This window comes from Solanum pennellii, chromosome 3, assembly GCF_001406875.1.
Source record: "Solanum pennellii chromosome 3, SPENNV200".
Lineage (NCBI taxonomy): Eukaryota > Viridiplantae > Streptophyta > Magnoliopsida > Solanales > Solanaceae > Solanum > Solanum pennellii.
The window spans coordinates 63779234-63798770 of record NC_028639.1 but is presented as its reverse complement, the minus strand read 5'-3'; the positions used below and the strand labels follow the sequence as shown (position 1 = coordinate 63798770).

The window sequence follows — 19537 nt, the reverse complement described above, 5'->3', positions numbered from 1 at the left end:
CACCCACTGCCCCCCTCCACCACCACCACCATCGCCATCCCAAAAAAATAATAATTTTGTTTTAAAAAAAGTATTTTCAATTTCATAAATTGTTTTTTACTCTGATAAAAATAAAAGATGTCCCTCAAAAATATTTTTCATTCATAAATCAAACACTAGAAATCATCTCCGGAAAGTATTTTCTACTCACCAACCAAACATGAAAAATAAGTCCAAAATCTACTTATTTTCTAGGAAAACATTTTCCTCCGTACCAAACACACCCTATAATGTGCACAAGTTCACACTAATCATAAGATACAAATTACATGAACATAATCTCCCCAAAAATATTTAGTTATCCAATCGTTTATGTAATGGGCCGGAATGATTACTTGTTTTTTCAAATTATTTTACGGGGAAATTACATAACAAAGTAAATTTATACTATTTAATTACATATCATAGTTATAGTTTGCTATAATTACCATTCGCGATTAACATTATACATTAATTACGTGGGTTGACTTCGAGTTTATATAATTAGTCACGTTTATATATGTATAATTCGCCGGAATATACAAATACATATGTATAATATACAATTATTTAACCTATATACATATACAATTCACTTCTATCCCACTCTCTCCCCTCTCTCGCTCGCCTCTCTCCTCCCTCCCAATCTCTCTTGCCATATATACAAATGTCAATGTATAATATACAATCATATACAGATATAATTCACCTCTCTCCCACTCTCTGTCCTCTCTCGCTCGCCTCTCTCCTCCATTTCTTGATCTCGCCGCCTCTCTCCTGCCTCTCTCGATCTCTCTTGCCATATGTACAAATATATATGTATAATATACAGTTATCTAACCAATATATATATAAACAATTCACCTTTCTCTCACTCTTTTTCCCCCTCTCTCTACCAATATCGCTCGCCTCTCTCTCCATGTAATATGTCATTACAAATTGTAATTATCAAATTATAGTTACGGAGAGTAATTATTATTTTTAAGTGGCTATATGTGAAAGTTTTTCTTATTTTATCTAGGGAAAAGACTCAAATATGCCATCGAACTTTCAGAAAAAGCTCATTTGTGCCATCAGTTAAAAGTTTGACTCACTTATGCCATTACTGTTTAAAAAAAGGTACATTCATGCCTTTTTTTAAAAAAAGTGACTTTGCAAAACCATTTTTGACACGTGTCCAATTGTAATTCGGTCACGTCATTAATTTTTTAATAAAAAAATAATAATTCTAAAAAAACAGAATTTAATTTTTTTGCCTTTTTTTATTTAAAAAATTGATGACGTAGCCGAATTACAATTGGACACATCATCAAATTTTAATTAAAAAAATAAAATTTTGAATAAAATAGAATTAATTTTTTTTGATTTTTTTAATTAAAAAACTGATGACGTGGCCGAATTATAATTGACCACTTGTCAAAAATGTTTTGCAAAACCATTGTTAAAAATAATGACATGAATGAACCTTTTCTTTTACAGTAATGGCATAAATGAGCCAAACTTTTAACTGATGACATAATGAGCCTTTTATGAAAGTTTAATGAAATAATTGAGTCTTTTCCATTTTATCTATCCTTTATTCAACTTTATTTGTTTTTCAAAAAAGTCGTTCAATTTTATCTTTACTAGTTTCATTACCATGATCATTTTAGTAGGAAATGCAATTCTCAAAAAACAAAAAGTTATTTAAAAAAATTAATTAATCATAGTTAGATTTATTTAGAATCCAAATAACTAAATCTGATTCAATTCTTGATTTTAAAATGATTAACTATCTAAACAACATTCTTAATAACATTCAATTAAAAGATATTTTTCCAAAGTTAAAAATCATGTATTAGTTCAATATTGAGTAAAATAAGTTACATAAATGAGTCTAGATCTAATATTTTAATTTTTTAAAATATATCTATCTAAATCGATCACAAAAAACTAGTAATCCTTTATATGCCTAGTCCAAATTTCTTAACCAACATTAGATAATCTAACAACAAAGAAAAACAAAGGAGTTGAGATAACTTGTTCCCTTAAACAATTTAGTAATGTAATATTACTTCTTTTTTTTGTTGTTGAGAGCACTAAAGAGAGTATATATTAAACAACCTATTTATTAGATGTAATATTACTTCTTAAATAATGTAATTAACCTAGATAAAAGAGGTTTATTTAAGACGTCCATGGAGTTCTTTCTCTAGTTCTATGAGCCTGTATGGATTGACTTAAAAGTTAAAAACAATTTAAAATAAGTAACGAAGTATTTGACAAGATAAAAAATGACTTAAAATAAGTCAAAAATGACTTTGAATGAGTGAAAAATCAAAAGTAAGTCTCTTCCTACTTTTTATTTGACTTAAAAGTCATTTCAGTTTAACTTTTTATTTTTAATTTAAAAACTAATTTTTTTAAAATCAAAAAGCTTTTTTTTTCAACAATTTTTTTTCCAAAAATTTTAAACAGTTAAATCTGAACACACCCTGTTAAGGTATCAATTTTTTCATTGACTTTTAAAAGAGAGAAAAGGAATTATAACTTCATGTGAGCCGTCAAATAGGTATTTTATTAGTAGTGATTCATTTTTAGGTATATTTCATGTTTTAGCTTTGTGCAATGAGTAAATTCCTTAATTTTATTGAACGTTACTCCTACAAGGTATATAAGAGTGTAATGTACAAATCGAATATCATCGTGATCTATCAATTTTCTAAATATTCTTAAAAATTTGGTTTTTCAACACAAAATAAAGAGAGAGAATAGTTAACTTTTTTTTTTTTTTGGATTTATTTGACTTATTCTTATTTTTATTCATTTAAAAAATAATTTCATTTTTATACTCCATAAAGTAAGGCTTTAATATAATTTATATTCTATTATATGTATTTGTCATAAAATTTTATAGCAATAAAAATAAATTACAACTACAAATTACAAATAAAATATGACGAAACAAAGATTTGATGAAATTTTTGTGAGAACACAATTATGTTTCTCCTCATTTCTTCTTTTGAATATATGATGACTGAACCTCATACGATGTTTTTGATCGCTTAAAATATTAGACGATGATGTTGACAAAAAAAATTTTGATATCTTGAACTCTTTATAATTATTTTATAAATTTACGAAATTTCATATCTTTACGAGGAAAAGGCACTTTCAATTTCACTTGTCTATTTTTGCATATTAATAGTAAAATAATTTTTTTTTCTTATTTTGCTCTTAACATTAGCTACTATTTCCTCTAATCATTTCCTTATTATTATTTTTTTAAATGCTAATAATTATAACGATTATTATAATAAAATATCCATTTCACTTATTATATTTGATAAATTTTTTTTTAAAGGTTTATGCTTTCAGCTTTGTGTAATGAATAAATTCCCCTACTTGTATTGAATGTAATTATGTAATTGTTCAAGATCGAATATCATCTTCAGCTATCAATTTCTTTTTACAAATATTCTTACACACTTGGGTTTTCAAGATGAGAATACTCTAAGGATTTGTTTAAAACGAGAGAAAATGAATAACTTATTTTATAATCAATTTTAATATGAATTCATCTCATGTTTGATTGAGATAAAATTATAAAATTAATTATTTCAAAATTAAAATATTATATTTTTCTATATTAAAAATTGAATAACAATCGTATAATTAATTTTGAAATATTTTTATTTTCAATCAAAATAGTGAAAGAGAGCGAAAACTACAGAGAAATGAGTGAAAGAACGCGCTATTGGATTGAGATTAATTTTGGACTTATTAATTTAACTGCTAATCATGTCTCTATTATTCAACTTAATTTACATCTTTTGCTTCTTAATTAAGGAACCAGGCGCTTCAGTCAAATATTTGAATGCTCTCTCCGTTTCGTTTTACTTGTTATATTTATTTTAATCAATAAATTCTATCCGTTTCTAATTAATTGTTCATTTTTAAATTCACGAATCTATTAAAAAATTAATTATTGACATAGTGAGTATACCATTTTATCCGTATTAATTATGAAGCTGATGAATTAAAATTTATGTTTTTCAAGAAGTTCTACCTTTTTTAAAGTAATTAACTGGATATAGTAGGTAAAATTTTTTTTATCATTTCTTGATTGTCGAAATGGATAAGTAATTAGAGCCAGAGAATATTTAATAAGAAAACAAAGATTAGTACTTTCTATGTTCATTTCTATTTATCTTTATTTGACTTGATGCTACAAAACTGTCCCTGTTAAATCTTGATAAATGATTTATTGATAAATAATGAAGGTAAAATATGAAAAAAAAAATCATCTTTTATTGATAAGTCAAAATTCAATATAGATAAATAAGAATAGACGAAATGAATATTTGACAAGTAAACAGAGACACGGAGGAGTATCCTCAATAGTCCCAAATGTTGACATTAAATGCAAATAAGCCCAATAATCTTAATCAGTACAAATCAACTTAACATAATGTAACATGAGAAAAATATTAATTGTCCACTTTATGGTCAATATTAGCAGTCTCTTTGCTGCGCTTTTGGTGTGCTAAATCAAGAAAACATGGAGTCAACATTTCTTCATATTCAGGCACTTTAGCATAACCAGGGAAATAATTGATATCAATAATTAGATATCGATTTCCGTTTTCACTATCTCTTATCATGTCAAAATTAAAAAGATGAAGTTTCAAAGCATGTCGTAACTGCTTTGAAACTTCGTTAACGAAGCTTGATGGAGGCATAATCGCTGCCTCCATCAGCTTCGCTAAACTCTCATCGCTCTGTTCATTATCAGCGAAGTAAGAAATCAGGGAAAACGGAATCAAATTCTCTGAATTCCCCAATTTCTCTTCGGTTATATCACTCAATGACTTCCTTTTCACGCATTTTACGTGATCCCCTGCTACGTACACCTTGAAAATCACTCCCCCGTGGTTTACGAATTCCTGTAATACAACTGGGGTTTTTACTCCGTTTAATCCGTCTCGATTTAACACTAGACACATCTGATGAGCGTCAGCTGTAGCATTAGCGATCATCGCTTTTGCAATCAGGGGAAATTTCATCCCCTGATTATCAATTTCATCCTGCGGGCTTTCGTTTGAGTCAACGAAAGCCTGCAGGGGAATTTCTAGGTTTTCAATTTTCAATTGCGTAACTGCGTCGAGCATGGAGACTCGATTGTGGAGCTTCTCGATTGATTCAATCGGGTCGACTATGATTGCAGTCGGGTTTTGAAGTGAGAATTCTTCTAATTGCTTCTTCCATTCTGCATCGTAGAGCTTATGGAAAACAGAGTCGAACGGACCTTGTTCGATCAATGGCTTTTCGAGATCGATTGGGATGAGATCAACGCCTTGTTTTTCAGCGTAAACAACGAGAGAATCTTGGATGAAGCTGCTAACACTTCTGGGTGCAAGAGCGTAGCCAATGCGGAACCTCTCTCCAGCTAATAGTGATTCAGGCATGGCTACTAAAGCGTATGAAAGAATATTTATCGCTCGATCACAGAATTATTGAAAGAATTCTTAACGTTAAAAGAACAAGTGATGGAACAAAGAGGAAGAGATGACTGAAAATAGAGAGGATTTTAGGAAGCAAGTGTGGAGGTATTATTGATATTGGAAGTCTATTTATATAGAAATGGAAGGAGGACAACATGGTAATAAGAAAAAATATTATTATTCGATTTATTCTATTTTAATTTGTTTGATTGATTTTTTAACTATACTAATGTAATATTACAAATACTTTTCAATCATTTTAGTGTAGTAGATAAGAATGTAATATACATTTAAGTTTAAAGTAGGATTTATAAGGAAAATAGTATATTACATTATTTTTGGAAAAATATGTGAAATGAATAAAATGTGTCTTTATATTTTAGTTTAAAAGTGTATTTGTTACTAATATTTTGATCTAAAATATCCTTACTGTTACCCATGAGTTAAAATTATCTTTTTTACTTATTAGTCAAATAAAATGAAAAAATACTTATTTTTTTAAAAGTAATATTTTTAATAGAAATAGAAAACGATTAAAAAGAAGAAAAAAATAGTGTATATTTTGTAACAAATTAGTGTAACATACTATTTTATATTGTTTACTCCATTTACCAGGTCAAAAAATTGTCCAATGAGGTTTGTTTATCTTAGCAAGTGGCGTGATAATTAGGGACTTTAGGAATGAGTTTGGAAGTTTATTTAGTGAACTAAAACAAGAGTACAAGTTAAATTCTAGAAAAAAAAATATTTTTGACCTATTTAGTAATAATAGGAGAATTTATAGATCAAATTATTAAGGACAAGAAGATTTTTTTTTTAATAAAAGTATTGATAACAAGGATACTTTGGTACCAAAGTATTAACGAAAAATGTTTTTATTTATTTCACATAATTTTAAAGCATTTTCAACCCTTTTCAACATTATTTTTTTACAAATAGTGATATAATCCTATATATTTTGATTCAATGCAATAATTAATACAATAAAATTTATTTACTACTACTCTCTCTTTAGTTTTCTCAATAATTTCTTTCATTTCATAGTACTCCCTCTGTCCTTATTTAGTTGTCTATTTTAAAAGTAACATACATATTAAGACATCAATTTTTTTTATAGATTAGTTACAATTTTACTCTTTAACTTAAACGATTATGCAACTCCCCAAGTATAATAAATGTATTTTCTGATTTCAAAAAGCAGCATTGCAACTTAGTAATACTAGAAAATTTCAAAAATTAAATAAGGGCATATTAGGAAAAAAATTGTTACCCCTTTTTTAATTTGTTAAAATAAATAAGTAAATAGAAACAGATATAAATAAGGACATATTAGAAAAAAAATTATTGTCCATCGCCTTTGTTTTATTGATTTAGAAAACCAATGAACCGTGTCTGAATTCTTAAAATGCAAAACTATAAAATAATTCATCAAAAACCACGCACAGTAAATGCTAGAAATAATTCAATATATTAAATATTTGAACCAATCCCAAATTGTTTTAATTTTTATTTTAATATATATATGAAAAATCTAGGAAACTTCATCAATATAGTAAAAAAAAGAAGATTTGTTTTTTGTATTTTTAGTAGTAGATAGCTTTGTTAAAAGTGTACCTAAGTGGGAAATTAAAGCAGAAGACGACATGCATGGCAATAGAAAATAGATAGTGGCTTCGTTATAAAGTGTGTAATTGCAAAATTATTAATTTAGCAGAAGATAACATGCATATATCAATAGAAAATAACTACCTTTATTTAAATTAGTAATTTTTAATAATTAGGTACTTGTAGCTACGCTGTAAAGAATGATTATTTGAATAAGCAATTTAAAAGAAAACATGAATAGATCATAAAATAATATTAGCTTTTGCTTAAAGCACAAATGCGAATAAGCATAATATAACAGAGAAATAATAGAAAATATATATAGTAAATTATAAATGGGAATAAAAAGATGAACAACATGCAATATTTAATATGAATTACTAGTAAATAATATTGTTCAAAGGGTACCTTGAGATTAGCAAAGGGGTAAAAAAGAGGGGAACGTGGAGCAGCCTTGAAAATAACTCATTGAATAAATTTATAACAAGAAAAAGATTTGGGAATCTCAAACTTTTTAATTTTAAAAATTGTATTTTGGTCGGTCTCTATTTTGAAATTTTGTTACTTCATGTAATAGAATAAAAAGAAATAGTGATGTATTTATTTTTATTTTTATTTTTATTTTTTTAGCATGATGTTGATTAGTATTCATTTTGAGGCTTGACTAATTTAGATTTACATCAGAATCTCACTTTGAGGGGCAAAACTCTCTCTACCAAATAAAACTTCATACAAATTCAGTACGTACTTATATAATACTATACTTACTATGTTTTAATTATTTGTCTTATTTTAACTTGACATTGAGTTAAAAAATAAAAAAGACTGAGAGTCCGGAGCCTAAAGGGTACAAAATACTAATAAAAATTCTAAAACGGTATATAAAATTTTATATTAACCAAAACGGTAAAATCGCTGCACCAACCGCGACTTACCCCACCGGAAAAAGCAAAATCGCTTCCTCTGCAGCGATTTTGCAAAATGTGATATTTTTTTTAAAAAAAATGAAATCGCTGCCTAAGCAGCGATTTATAAAAAAAATAAAAATTAAACAATAAGAAAATCGCTGCCCTAGCAGCGATTTATAGAAAAAAATAATTCTTTTTAAACATCGCTGCTGGGGCAGCGATTTCAAAAAAAAAAAATCAAAAAAAAATTAAGGAGATCGCTGCTGTGATACCTTATTGTTTTAAAAAAAAAAAATTTGAAATCGCTGCTGGGGCAGTGATTTCCTTATTTTTTGAATTTTCTTTTTCTATAAATCGCAATTCAAAAAAATAAAAATTAACCACAAATAAAATGCACATTAAAAAATAATGCTAAATTTTTTTGACAAGTATAAATGTACTATAATCAAGATGCATCGTTTGTAGAATTTATGATATGTACTCATAAAGCTCTTTAATTACTCTGCTAATAATTATTATCGGAAACTGGAAAAGACTTGACTGAATCCAAAGCAACAAAGATAATTAGGGTGTATTGAGATATGTTATCTAATTAATTTGGGTGTGTTCAGAAATAATTGCTCATTTTTTTTATCAATATTTTATGTTTTTATTACGTGAATTTTGTGGCAATTTTATACTCCCTCCATTTCATATTAATTGAATTGTTGAAATATTTTTTCAAATTTTTTTTTAAAAAAAAATAAAGAAATCGCTGCTGGGCAGCGATTTCATTAAAAAAATTTTTTTTTTTTAAATATTAAATCGCTGCTGGGGCATTGATTTCCTTAATTTTTTTTAAAAAAATTTTTTTATTATGAAATCGCTGCCCCAGCAGCGATTTCTTTTTTTTTTAATTTTTTTTTTAAATCGCTGCTGGGGCAGCGATTTCCTTATTGTTTTAAAAAAAAAATTGTATAAATCGCTGCTTAGGCAGAGATTTCATTTTTTTAAAAAAAAAATCACATTTTACAAAATCGCTGCAGAGGCAGCGATTTTGCTTTTTCCGGTGGGGTAAGTCGCTGTTGGTGCAGCGATTTTACCATTTTGGTTAATATAAAATTTTATATACCGTTTTAAAATTTTTGTTAATATTTTGTACCCTTTAGACTCCGGACTCAAACTAAAGATACGTATATTGTATCAAAATGTCCTAATCTTGTGATTATAAATATGTAATTTCAAAAGTTACAATAATTCAGAAATTATTATAACGGAAAAGAGACAAAAAAAATTAACACAATATAAATAAAACAAACATACTGAAACAGTAATAGTGAGAATAATGCCCACGCAATGGAGAGGTGTGCTAGATATATATTCGACTATAGGTTTTCTTGCGTCAAATTTAGTTCATATACGACTATAAGTTGTTTTTTTTTTTGTCAACATTTGTGTAATTTGTTCTAAGATGCATGTGATATGTCAATTTCAGTACAATTGGAATTTGATCCCTCCATATTTGAGCAATTCCTATTGTCTAAATTGACCCAAACAAATTTTAGAAATAACAAAAAATGAGATATTTTACTGATTTGGTTAATGTTCATTCACTTCCTATCTCAAAAAGAAGGATTAATCATCAAACATATTTTCAAGAATCAAAAATAATTTTCAGTTAGCGGAGTAAAATACATTTTCAAAATCAAGTTAATATAAAATAATTTATCATATATAATTTAACTTGTTATATATAATAAATTATATTATATGGTTAGTGCATATTAGTGAATTCAATAAATATATGTTTATTTGTAATAGTATCTAAATATTAGTATTTCAAATATTTAAATTAAGATTTATTTAAAGGTCTATAGTCAAATCAAAAATGGTTCTAGATAGACGTAACTTGAATTTAGTTTTTTAAAAAAACGAATCTAACGTAATAAAATTATAAAAGAAAAAAAAAACATGATTACTGAGATAGGCACGTATAGGAAAATATTGACTTGCCTTTATAGGATTGAGAAAAGAGATGTTTTTTGCCTAAATTAATTTCTTAATTCTTATTCTTCTACGCAGAATAATACGTGATTCTGCGCATGATCAGTGAATCGTGTAATAGGCAATCATTTTATGCAGTTTCTTAGGATATTTGTCTAACCATAAACCGTTGATGCATGACTATTTCACTTTAAAGATAAATTTTTGGATAGAACCTTTTGATTTATGTTGATTTTCTTCGAAAGACTAAGAGAGTCATCAACATAATTCAATAAACGCAACCGTTGATTCCATTTAAATAATACAAAGCAAAAATGATGATGATCATTATACAAGTAGAAATATACTTTAGTTTCATACATTAAAAAAAGTAACTTTGACCAAATTTTGTGTTTCTCAAAATCTTGACTAAGCAAATTTGCATATATGTTATCGATAACTAGATACTATTCATCTTCAATCAGGAGAGAGGCGTCTGGATTGATTATATGATAAACGGAGAATCAAAAAATGTTGTTCCATTGAAGTCCCTCATGCTTTATTGTTTCCTTTTCAGTGTGCATACCATGTGGTGGCTCAACTTCTCAATCTCAAACAACAAAACTTTGATTAAGAATGAAAGAAATATTATTACCTATGCAATTTTTGGTGGTATATGCAATACTAATAGGTACATATATTTAAGGTAAGATTGACCACCTAACCCATTTATTACCCTTCATTTTAGAGTTTACCCTCTAATTATTAACTTACCTATTCCCATGATTATGGCCTGACTTTGTTCAGTAAACTAGTTCTTTTTTTAAAAAATAATGACAGTGTTAGGTGTACCTGTACTAATCTGGGTACCTGTTATCTATCATCAACCCACATCTACCAATCAATCAAGGATTAAGTAAATAAAAAGTAATCTATTACCAAAATAAATAAATTAATAAATAAAAGAAAAGAAAAGAAATCACCTGATTTTCCTTTTTTTTCTTCTTCTCCCTATTGTGAATTGTGATTGTGAACCCAGGACTCGAACCAGAAAAAATAGTCAAGATTACAATGGGGTGAAAACACACAAGAAATTTATTATTTGAAGTTAAAGAACAAAGAACTTCCCACAGCTAGCTCTGCAGTTTCTATGGAGTACTTTAAGACGCAAAAAGGGCTAACACCAAGACTCATCATGGTTGGCCTATGGGCTAATAAATTTGAAACAACCTACGATCACTGTTGGATGGGACTCAACCCCCCCAACCCCCTTATAAGATGTCATACCTCACCTCAGCACTAATAGAAGCTTCAAGCCCGAGTTGTAAGAGCAATCAACAAAAGATGGAAAACTAAAGTCAAACAGGAAGCAAACACAAAGCGGGTCCATTTGTCATGACTTCCAAAAAGAACAAAGGCTGGCTTCAAGAGAACAACAATCATCCATTACAAAAAATATCCCAATTCAGGATATGTTGTTGCTTTATTTCAAGCAAACAGCCGCACCCACCCCAACACCCCAAAGCTCTATAACTTTCCGCTGCCAAAACACACAAGTCAGGAGGATATTACTTATCAAGGTTAAGCATATTTTCATAGGCCTGACAAATTAAACAAGATGGAAAAAAACAGTAGTCATCGGTCATCCTATAGACCTATACTGACTATTGGCAACACGCACAACCACAAAACAATAGCAGAGGTTTGGCGTGGAAAATTCGTGTAGATGGTGGGTAACTATCAATCAGTAACAACCATGAAAAATGATAGCAGCTCCGCCTCAGTTTCTACAAGCACCATCCACCTTCACTTTTGTTTTTGATAACCGAGAAATCCTCAAGGATCATTAGCACATGGTCCGAAACTCGATGGTAAACCGACCCCTCTACCCTTCTCCACTTAATACTAGGCTGGCAAGGTTCGAACCTGTGATGTGCAGCTAACCTATATATCACAAGTTGCACCCGTACTACGAGACCAAATCCTTGAGGACCATCTACATTCACCTTCAACAGACTAGCTCTAGAGCAACAGATTGTGTTTCAAGACCCGCTAAAACTTGTTGGAGAGAGAAAAAGAAGGGACCAAAGGACTTCTGTGCATTTCTCTTGCATGCCCATAGATGAATCACCGATAAAGCAGGTTCAATTATTACAGTTCATACTATGAGTTCATTTTACGTATACATCTGATGAGCAACTGAATTTACAATAGAAGGAAATGATAGTACTATCTTAGGGGAAGATATTTGACAAGATAACTTAAGCAGATATCTCATGTCGAAAGGATTTTATGTTACATCAGTTTGCTTTTTGAGAGTGATGATGAGCTGACTGTTTATAGGAAGCCAAGGAAGATGGGTGATACCTTCAAGTATATTTGGTTGAAAAAACCAGATCAGGCTTGGAACATAATAATTGAGAAGAGAAACAAGCCTCCTAACTCAAAAACCTAACATATGTTTACAGTGACATTGTAAGTGACAATGCTGGATTTTTAAGTGTAAAAGCAAGAAACTGCAAGGACGCCTTTGCATATATAAGATCATGCACTATTCACTTAGTTCAAAATCTACTGGGTAATCAAGAGAGTGCAAGATTGGAAGTAAATTTGATGTAGACATGAGAAGTTTAAAATGTTTGTCAATCATCCTCAAAATGACAATACTCCAGTTCATTGCTTCAATACTCTTACCTAATAAAACCTAACCATTTATTTCTAATGTAGATTACACCAAAGAAATTCTGATTACATTATCCAATATTTCAAGTTTTCAACCATGTCGAGGTAAACATCCATGAACAGAAATAAGAAGCTTAGCGACGCCAGGGATAAAAGCACAAATAAACCAAAACCGAAGATGAGAAGGACAACTTTTTCAAGAGGGCATTCCAACACCAAAAGTTGAATATGAAACTGAATATGATACAGACAAAGTTCCTATAATCCTTCTACAATTTTATAGCTCGTCAAATAGATTTTGATTCCATCAAATAATAAGAGATGTGACTCTTCAATAGAGATAAACCTTGTGGCATATGGTTTAGCTGGTAACTCCGCACATAGCACGAAACGTGATGAGTAATGACAAAACATGTGATTTGCTAACCAAGCACATTCACCAATTCTCTCATTCTTAGAATCTACCAAAGCAATTCAAATATCTAGATATATAACAGCTTATGTAGAATGTTTAAACGTTAAGACTAGCCGAATGGCCAGAAGGTTTAGTGTTTCAGTTTGCCTTTGGTATCAGATTTTTCCTTAGCCACTTGGATGATTATAAAATACCCAATTACAACACTACAGAGAAAGCGGCGCTTTCGTGTAACATGCTATGGTCTCAACGCCCTTACGAGGTAGTGATGAGTTTCACGCGCTCTAAGCCCGGCCCGCGCGCGGTTAGGAAGATTGGCTTGTATTGAACCACCATGGTCTTTTGCACTGGAAACAAAGTCACCAATGCACATTACAAGAACATACAGTCGGTGACAAGCAAATAAAACATTTTTTTTTGTAAGAACTGAATAGCATACACCAATAAGCCTGTAAATAATATATAGAATGTTTAAACTGTAACAATCGCTTAATGGTCAAATCTTGGTAACAAGGGAACTAACCCACTTCTTGCAACATAAACATGGCATCAATTCTTTACTTGAACCAGTTGGCAGCAATAAGAACAACAATAACGTACGTAGTCCCACAAAGTGGGGTCTGGGGAGTGTATTGGGTAAAGAGTATCTCGTATACATGGCTAAATAAAAGAACACGTGAAACCAACAAAATTTGCTCAAGGAAATTAATTAGGTGGAATGAACTATTCTCGGAGATGCGTTCAGAGAAGATCAACCTCAGCGATCCCCAGAGGCCGCAGAATGGTTGTCAACGGAAAAAGGTGGGAACTTGTGGCTCAGAGATGAAGAGGGACTCATGTCTTGCTAACGTGGAAAAAGGGACAAAAGGACGGATTCGCCAGATATGATCTTACAAATATCCTAACCACATCATAGGAATATTAGTTGGCACCACTAACGACATTTCCCACGTGGAAAGCATCCATTAGTAGGGCTCGAGTGGAGCTTTTCTATTGGTTGGTGTATTAACCTTTGTAATCTATAAATAGTAGTTTTAATACAATTGTGATGGGGTCTGATACCAAGAAAGACAACAGCATTACTCTCAAAATCTTGTCCTCCAAGCTTTCCATACTTCACTCAAATGATCCTGGATTTGAAACTAAGATCACTCGAACAACACAGGATCCAGTTTAAACACTCAACATCGGAGCCATATCTCTTCATACAACTTTCTTCACTTACTTTATTTACCTTTTTGTTTCCTTTATTTATTCACGAATAAATTCAAACTCTAATTACCAAATCTAACAAGTTAAATCAACACACGTGTCCTTGATCTTATTAGAAATTCAAATGTACTGTTTTGCCGGTAAACCGGGAGGGTTGAGTGTAAGCAAGCCCAACCCCTACCTCAGAGATAGAGAGGTTGTTTCCAATAGACAGTTGGCAGATTAAATAAAAATCCAATCTTTGGATTGGACAACCATAATCATTTAAACTACAAATGAAGTCAATAAATATCAGCTAATGCACATTACAAGAACATACAGTCAATAACAAGCATACACAACTACTTTGTTTTGGTAAAGAGACAAAGCAGCATAATACATTACACCTTGTGCTTAATACCCAATGAAGACAGAGAGAAACTACACACAAAATTAACAGTGAGAAAAAAAGAAGCCGAAAACCAAGAGCTTTTCCTGAAATTTGACAAATCCACTAAAGATTAACCTGGCTAAGGCACTGAGGGGGGCATTGTCCTTTGATGAGAAGCAGAAGCAGGTGCAGACGAGGGGTTTTCTTGGCGAAGCTCTTTAATTACAGCAGCCAATGCTTCAGGGTTAAGACCCAAATCGCTGAGGGAAATCAAAACAGAAAGAGAGTGACGATCGAGGCCAGTGTCCAGAATATTCGACATATGAAATACAAGCTCCAGTGAATCACGAGCTGTACGTGCAGCCTCCGGATCCATTCGAGATACTGTAAAGACAGAATCTTGATACATAAGAAGTTGAAAACTACCCAGAAATTAAAAACATCAAATCAATATGTAAATGCAGTATGAGTAACTAAAATTGAATGCGAAACTGAGAATTTACTTGAGATTTTGCTTCCTTTTTCTGCGAATCGATGATATTTTGGTTGCTGTTGCAAGATAGCTGCACTGTAGAACGGGCAAAAATTTGGGCAAATTTCGGTTTGAAAATGAAATTGTGTAATTTGAGGCCTAGGTTTTTAATATTTACAAAAAGAAAAAAATATTTGATAGCTAATGTGAGATAGTAGAATATACTACTGACCATCGTTGGTTGTGGTGTATTAGCAAAAGTTTTTAAATCAGAGATTTTAAGCGAAAGTTTTTTAAATCAGAGATTTTAAATTTAATCTTAGTAATGAAATTTTTTTTATTGGGAGCGTCACTTCGAACTGACTTTGCAGTGTTCAATCCGAATTTAATTAAGTCTTCAATGTGGTCTTTGAACATCGAATGAAAAATCAAAAAAAACATTCAAGTGATTTTGTATTTTTTTTTTAGAAAAATATAACATATTGCACTCTAACATATGATAAAAAAAACTTGTTATGTCTTGCATGGTATATTTTTTGTGTAAACTATGCACTCAATATATAATATAACTTTTTTGTTTCTTTTACGATATAATTTGTGTTATATTATTATATAGACATATAAAGTAATGTGACAAATAAGTTATTTGTTATTTTGTTGTACACGAGCATATTGTTAGGCCTTTATTGTATAACTTCTGAGATGTTATGATACAAAAATATATAAATGTGTCCAACGCATAATTGTGTGTTATTTAGATATCAAGGTTATAATCACTTATTTATTATTTAAAATGTTGAAGGACAAATAAAAAATTACAAATTTAAAGAGAAAAAAAAAACACAGCCTAAATATAAGGGGTGTTTGGATTGGTTTTGCTTGAGTAGCTTTATAAGGTAAAATTCATTAGGTGATCGTAATTAATTTTTGGCTTTTAACTTTTTTAAAAAAAAATTATTTTCTTGACTTAAAGTAAGTACATAAAAGGATATCTCTTAATATCTTTCTCAAACACCTTTAAAAATAATTATTATAGAAAAGTCAAAAATCACTAAAAGTAATCGATCCAACTCCCTTCTAAATAAAATATTGGACAAAGGATAGAAATCACGTACTTTTAAGACAAAATTATCATTTGTCCAGTATAAGTTTATAATTACAAAAATACTTCAAGCTGATACAATAATATAAGCGCTAATATATTAATCTGATGCACGAGATATATTAATCGTTAAGTAAGATACATTACATTTTATACATGATACACTAATCTGATGCGTGAGATACATTAATTTGATGCGCAAATACATTAATTTGATACACTAATACATTAATTTAATGCGTAAAAGTTAGAATTTTGTGAATTGTAAAACTAACAGGCATACGGTAATAAGAAAAGTTAAAAAGGAGAGATTCATGTCATTTATCCTAAAATATTACACTTCTTTTACTAAAATATTGCATTTTTATTAAAAAAATGGATATTCAAATAATCCAACTATTTGTTAGGTTCCTTCTATAACTCAAGTAACTAATTATTCTTTTTTTTTTAAAAAAAAAAAAGAAGGAAAAAACAGTGAATGTCCAAAAACAAATTGTTGATGCACATCCGTAGAGTTTGAAATCCATATTTAAGTTGTTTTGCATAAAACAAGCAAAAACAAAACAGAAAAGCAAGTAGTTTCTCTAATTTTGCGTGTCAGTTTGTGATGGAGGAAAAAAATAAACTAATTAATCTCTAATCCATTTTTCCTGTCTACTGATTAACAGGTGGTTGAGCTGCAAAATCCCTTAATTATTCCCATTAATCAATTTCCATTTCCACCAAGTTGTTATACCTACTCCAACAATTTTAATCTCATCTACTTAATTACAAAATTAATCAATACATTAGCAGATAATTAGAACGTAAAAATGGCACTGATGATGATTAGAGATTTATGCAGTTTACATTACCCGATTCATTTGTCGAACACAGAGCTTCAGGTGAAGGAATGCCGGATTCTGAAATTTGGTTGTAATATGAAGAAGAAACTGATGGCGGTGAACGCTAGCGCAAGCGGAAGCGGAAATTCGAAGAGTATTGAAACGATTAATGGGAAGAAGATTAATGGTGTTCATGTAGGGCAAAGGGGAAATGTAGTAACTGAACCGGGATCGTCTTCGTCGTCGTCATCGGTGAATCATTCATATATGTTGGGGAATTTTGTGGATGAGCGGTTTGTGTATAGACAGTCTTTTGTGATTAGGTCTTATGAAATTGGGCCTGATAAAACTGCTACAATGGAAACTATCATGAATCTCCTTCAGGTTCGTTTATTTTTGAAATTCGAACTTTGATCTTCCATGATTTCGAATCACATTGTTGATATGGTTACTGTATTATTTGTTGTTTCTACTGTTTTTTTTTTTATCATTTCTTTCATGCTTGATTTTGATTATGATATACTTGTGAACCACGGTAAGGGTAACGTTGCGTACAAACCAAATTCACCAGACCCGAACTTGTGAGATTACACTGGATATGTTATTGTTGTTGTACTTATCGCGGTTTTTACCTACTTTATTCATTAGTAGACCACACCTAATTTGAATGTTTGGTTGAGTTTTACTTGGCCTAAATACTCAAGGAAGAAATCATGTTAAAAATGTGATAGTATATTGCAGGAGACAGCTCTAAATCATGTAGCAAGCTCAGGGGTTGGTAGTAATGGATTTGGGGCTACACGAGAGATGAGCCTTAGGAAACTCATATGGGTAGTCACTCGCATACAGATTAAAGTCGAACAATATAGCTCCTGGTATTCCTCTTTCCATTTGATATTATCATCAAAAAGAAGGACAAACTAACGCGATTCAGAATTGCAGGGGAGATGTGGTAGAGATAGATACATGGGTAGATGCAGCAGGTAAAAATGGAATGAGGAGGGATTGGATCATTCGCGACTCCAACACTGGCAACATCATCACAAAAGCAACAAGGTACATATAAACATTACTTTTATTACCTATATGTATATTATGTTCTTTCTTTTTGAGATTGATTACTGAAAAAATGGTAGTATTTGCAGCACATGGGTGATAATGAACAGAGAAACAAGAAGGTTATCCAAAATCCCGGAGCAGGTCAAAGCAGAAGTTCGACCTTTCTACATCAACAAATTTGCAATACCTACTGCACAAATTGATTCTGAAAAGATTGAGAAACTCAACGATGAAACCGCTCAAATTATCTCTTCCGGCTTAGCTGTAAGATATTAATCATCCATATATATTCCACAAAAGAAAAAGATGTTTGATATATACATATACAGCTAGCTTGCATAACTTTAACTAGTCATGTCTAATCTTTGATATAGCCGCGGTGGAGTGACATGGATGCCAATCAACATGTCAACAATGTCAAATATATTGGATGGATTTTGGAGGTAATTGAAAGCCTTTTGAGTCATTTGTAACTGCTTTAGCACATACAATAATATACATTGACAGTGCGAAGACTTTCCTCATTATGAGTGTATTCTTACCTGTCTCTAATTCATTATTATGAACTAGGTGACCTGACTGTAAGAACTCTTATCTTATAACGTTAAGGTTTACCACTGATTCATGTTTGAAGGTAGTGAAACTGTTCTTTTCTGTGTTTGCAGAGTGTTCCTATTAATGTTTTAGAAGACAGCCACTTAATGAGCTTGACATTAGAGTATCGACGTGAATGTCAATTGTCAAATGTGCTTCAGTCCATGACAACAATGAGAGAAATAGCAACATCGGAAAGTGATGAAAACAGTGGAATGGAATGCACACATCTGATTCGTATGGAGGCCGATCAAGGAGAGGTGGTTCGAGCCAGGTCCATATGGCAGCCTAAACAATGAACTAGTTAGTGTTATCTGCTAATTCTTCCTTACATTCATATTTTTTGCAGTGTGTAATTTCTTTTGTCAACATATTGTATAAGTAGTGAGTAGTTAAGTAATTAGAGAGAGTACTGTACAAGTTGTTCCCTTCTTTAGTATCAGGGGCGGATCCACTTTGACTCCAACACTATTTTTGTATTGATTTTTGTAATTTGAAAAAAGACGCGATACAACATTTGATTCTATTATTTCTTATTGTGTAAGTAATTGTTATGATTCACGAATAGCAGGTACGTAATATCAACAATTGATGGTGTCATTGTTATTATAACATCAAATATTATTTTTTTTAATTTATCAAAATGGACAAATAATTATAAATAACTAAAAAAATGAGATTTAAACAAGTAATTAGGGAGGGTGGAAGTAATAAAAATTAGGCAATTAAAATAGGAAAAAATGTATGAAATAACAAATTATTAATTCAAATCAAATGTTATAGTCATAGTTTATTTTATTTGTAATTCGCATCAAACATCCAATTTTTTTG

At 30.5% G+C, this 19537-nt stretch overlaps 3 protein-coding genes across 3 annotated transcripts; 1 reads left to right on the top strand and 2 right to left on the bottom strand.

The window, feature by feature from the left end:
- Nucleotides 1-4335: 4335 nt before the first annotated feature.
- On the bottom strand, nt 4336-5629 carry LOC107013860 (inositol-tetrakisphosphate 1-kinase 1-like). Its single transcript, XM_015213742.2, has one exon. It carries the CDS (start codon nt 5463-5465, stop codon nt 4488-4490), a length of 978 nt encoding a protein of 325 aa, XP_015069228.1. The 5' UTR covers nt 5466-5629; the 3' UTR covers nt 4336-4487.
- Nucleotides 5630-14507: 8878 nt separating this feature from the next.
- LOC107013721 (mitotic-spindle organizing protein 1B-like) lies at nt 14508-15317 on the bottom strand. Its single transcript, XM_015213595.2, has 2 exons — nt 15159-15317; nt 14508-15039 (listed from the first exon to the last, which is right to left on the bottom strand). The coding sequence occupies exon 2, from the start codon at nt 15029-15031 to the stop codon at nt 14795-14797; it is 237 nt and encodes a 78-aa protein (XP_015069081.1). The 5' UTR covers nt 15032-15039; nt 15159-15317; the 3' UTR covers nt 14508-14794.
- A 1493-nt stretch (nt 15318-16810) lies between these two features.
- On the top strand, nt 16811-19250 carry LOC107013824 (palmitoyl-acyl carrier protein thioesterase, chloroplastic-like). Its single transcript, XM_015213700.2, has 6 exons — nt 16811-17437; nt 17795-17928; nt 17996-18109; nt 18199-18376; nt 18487-18555; nt 18778-19250. Exons 1-6 carry the CDS (start codon nt 17042-17044, stop codon nt 19003-19005), a joined length of 1119 nt encoding a protein of 372 aa, XP_015069186.1. The 5' UTR covers nt 16811-17041; the 3' UTR covers nt 19006-19250.
- The last annotated feature ends 287 nt before the right edge of the window (nt 19251-19537 follow it).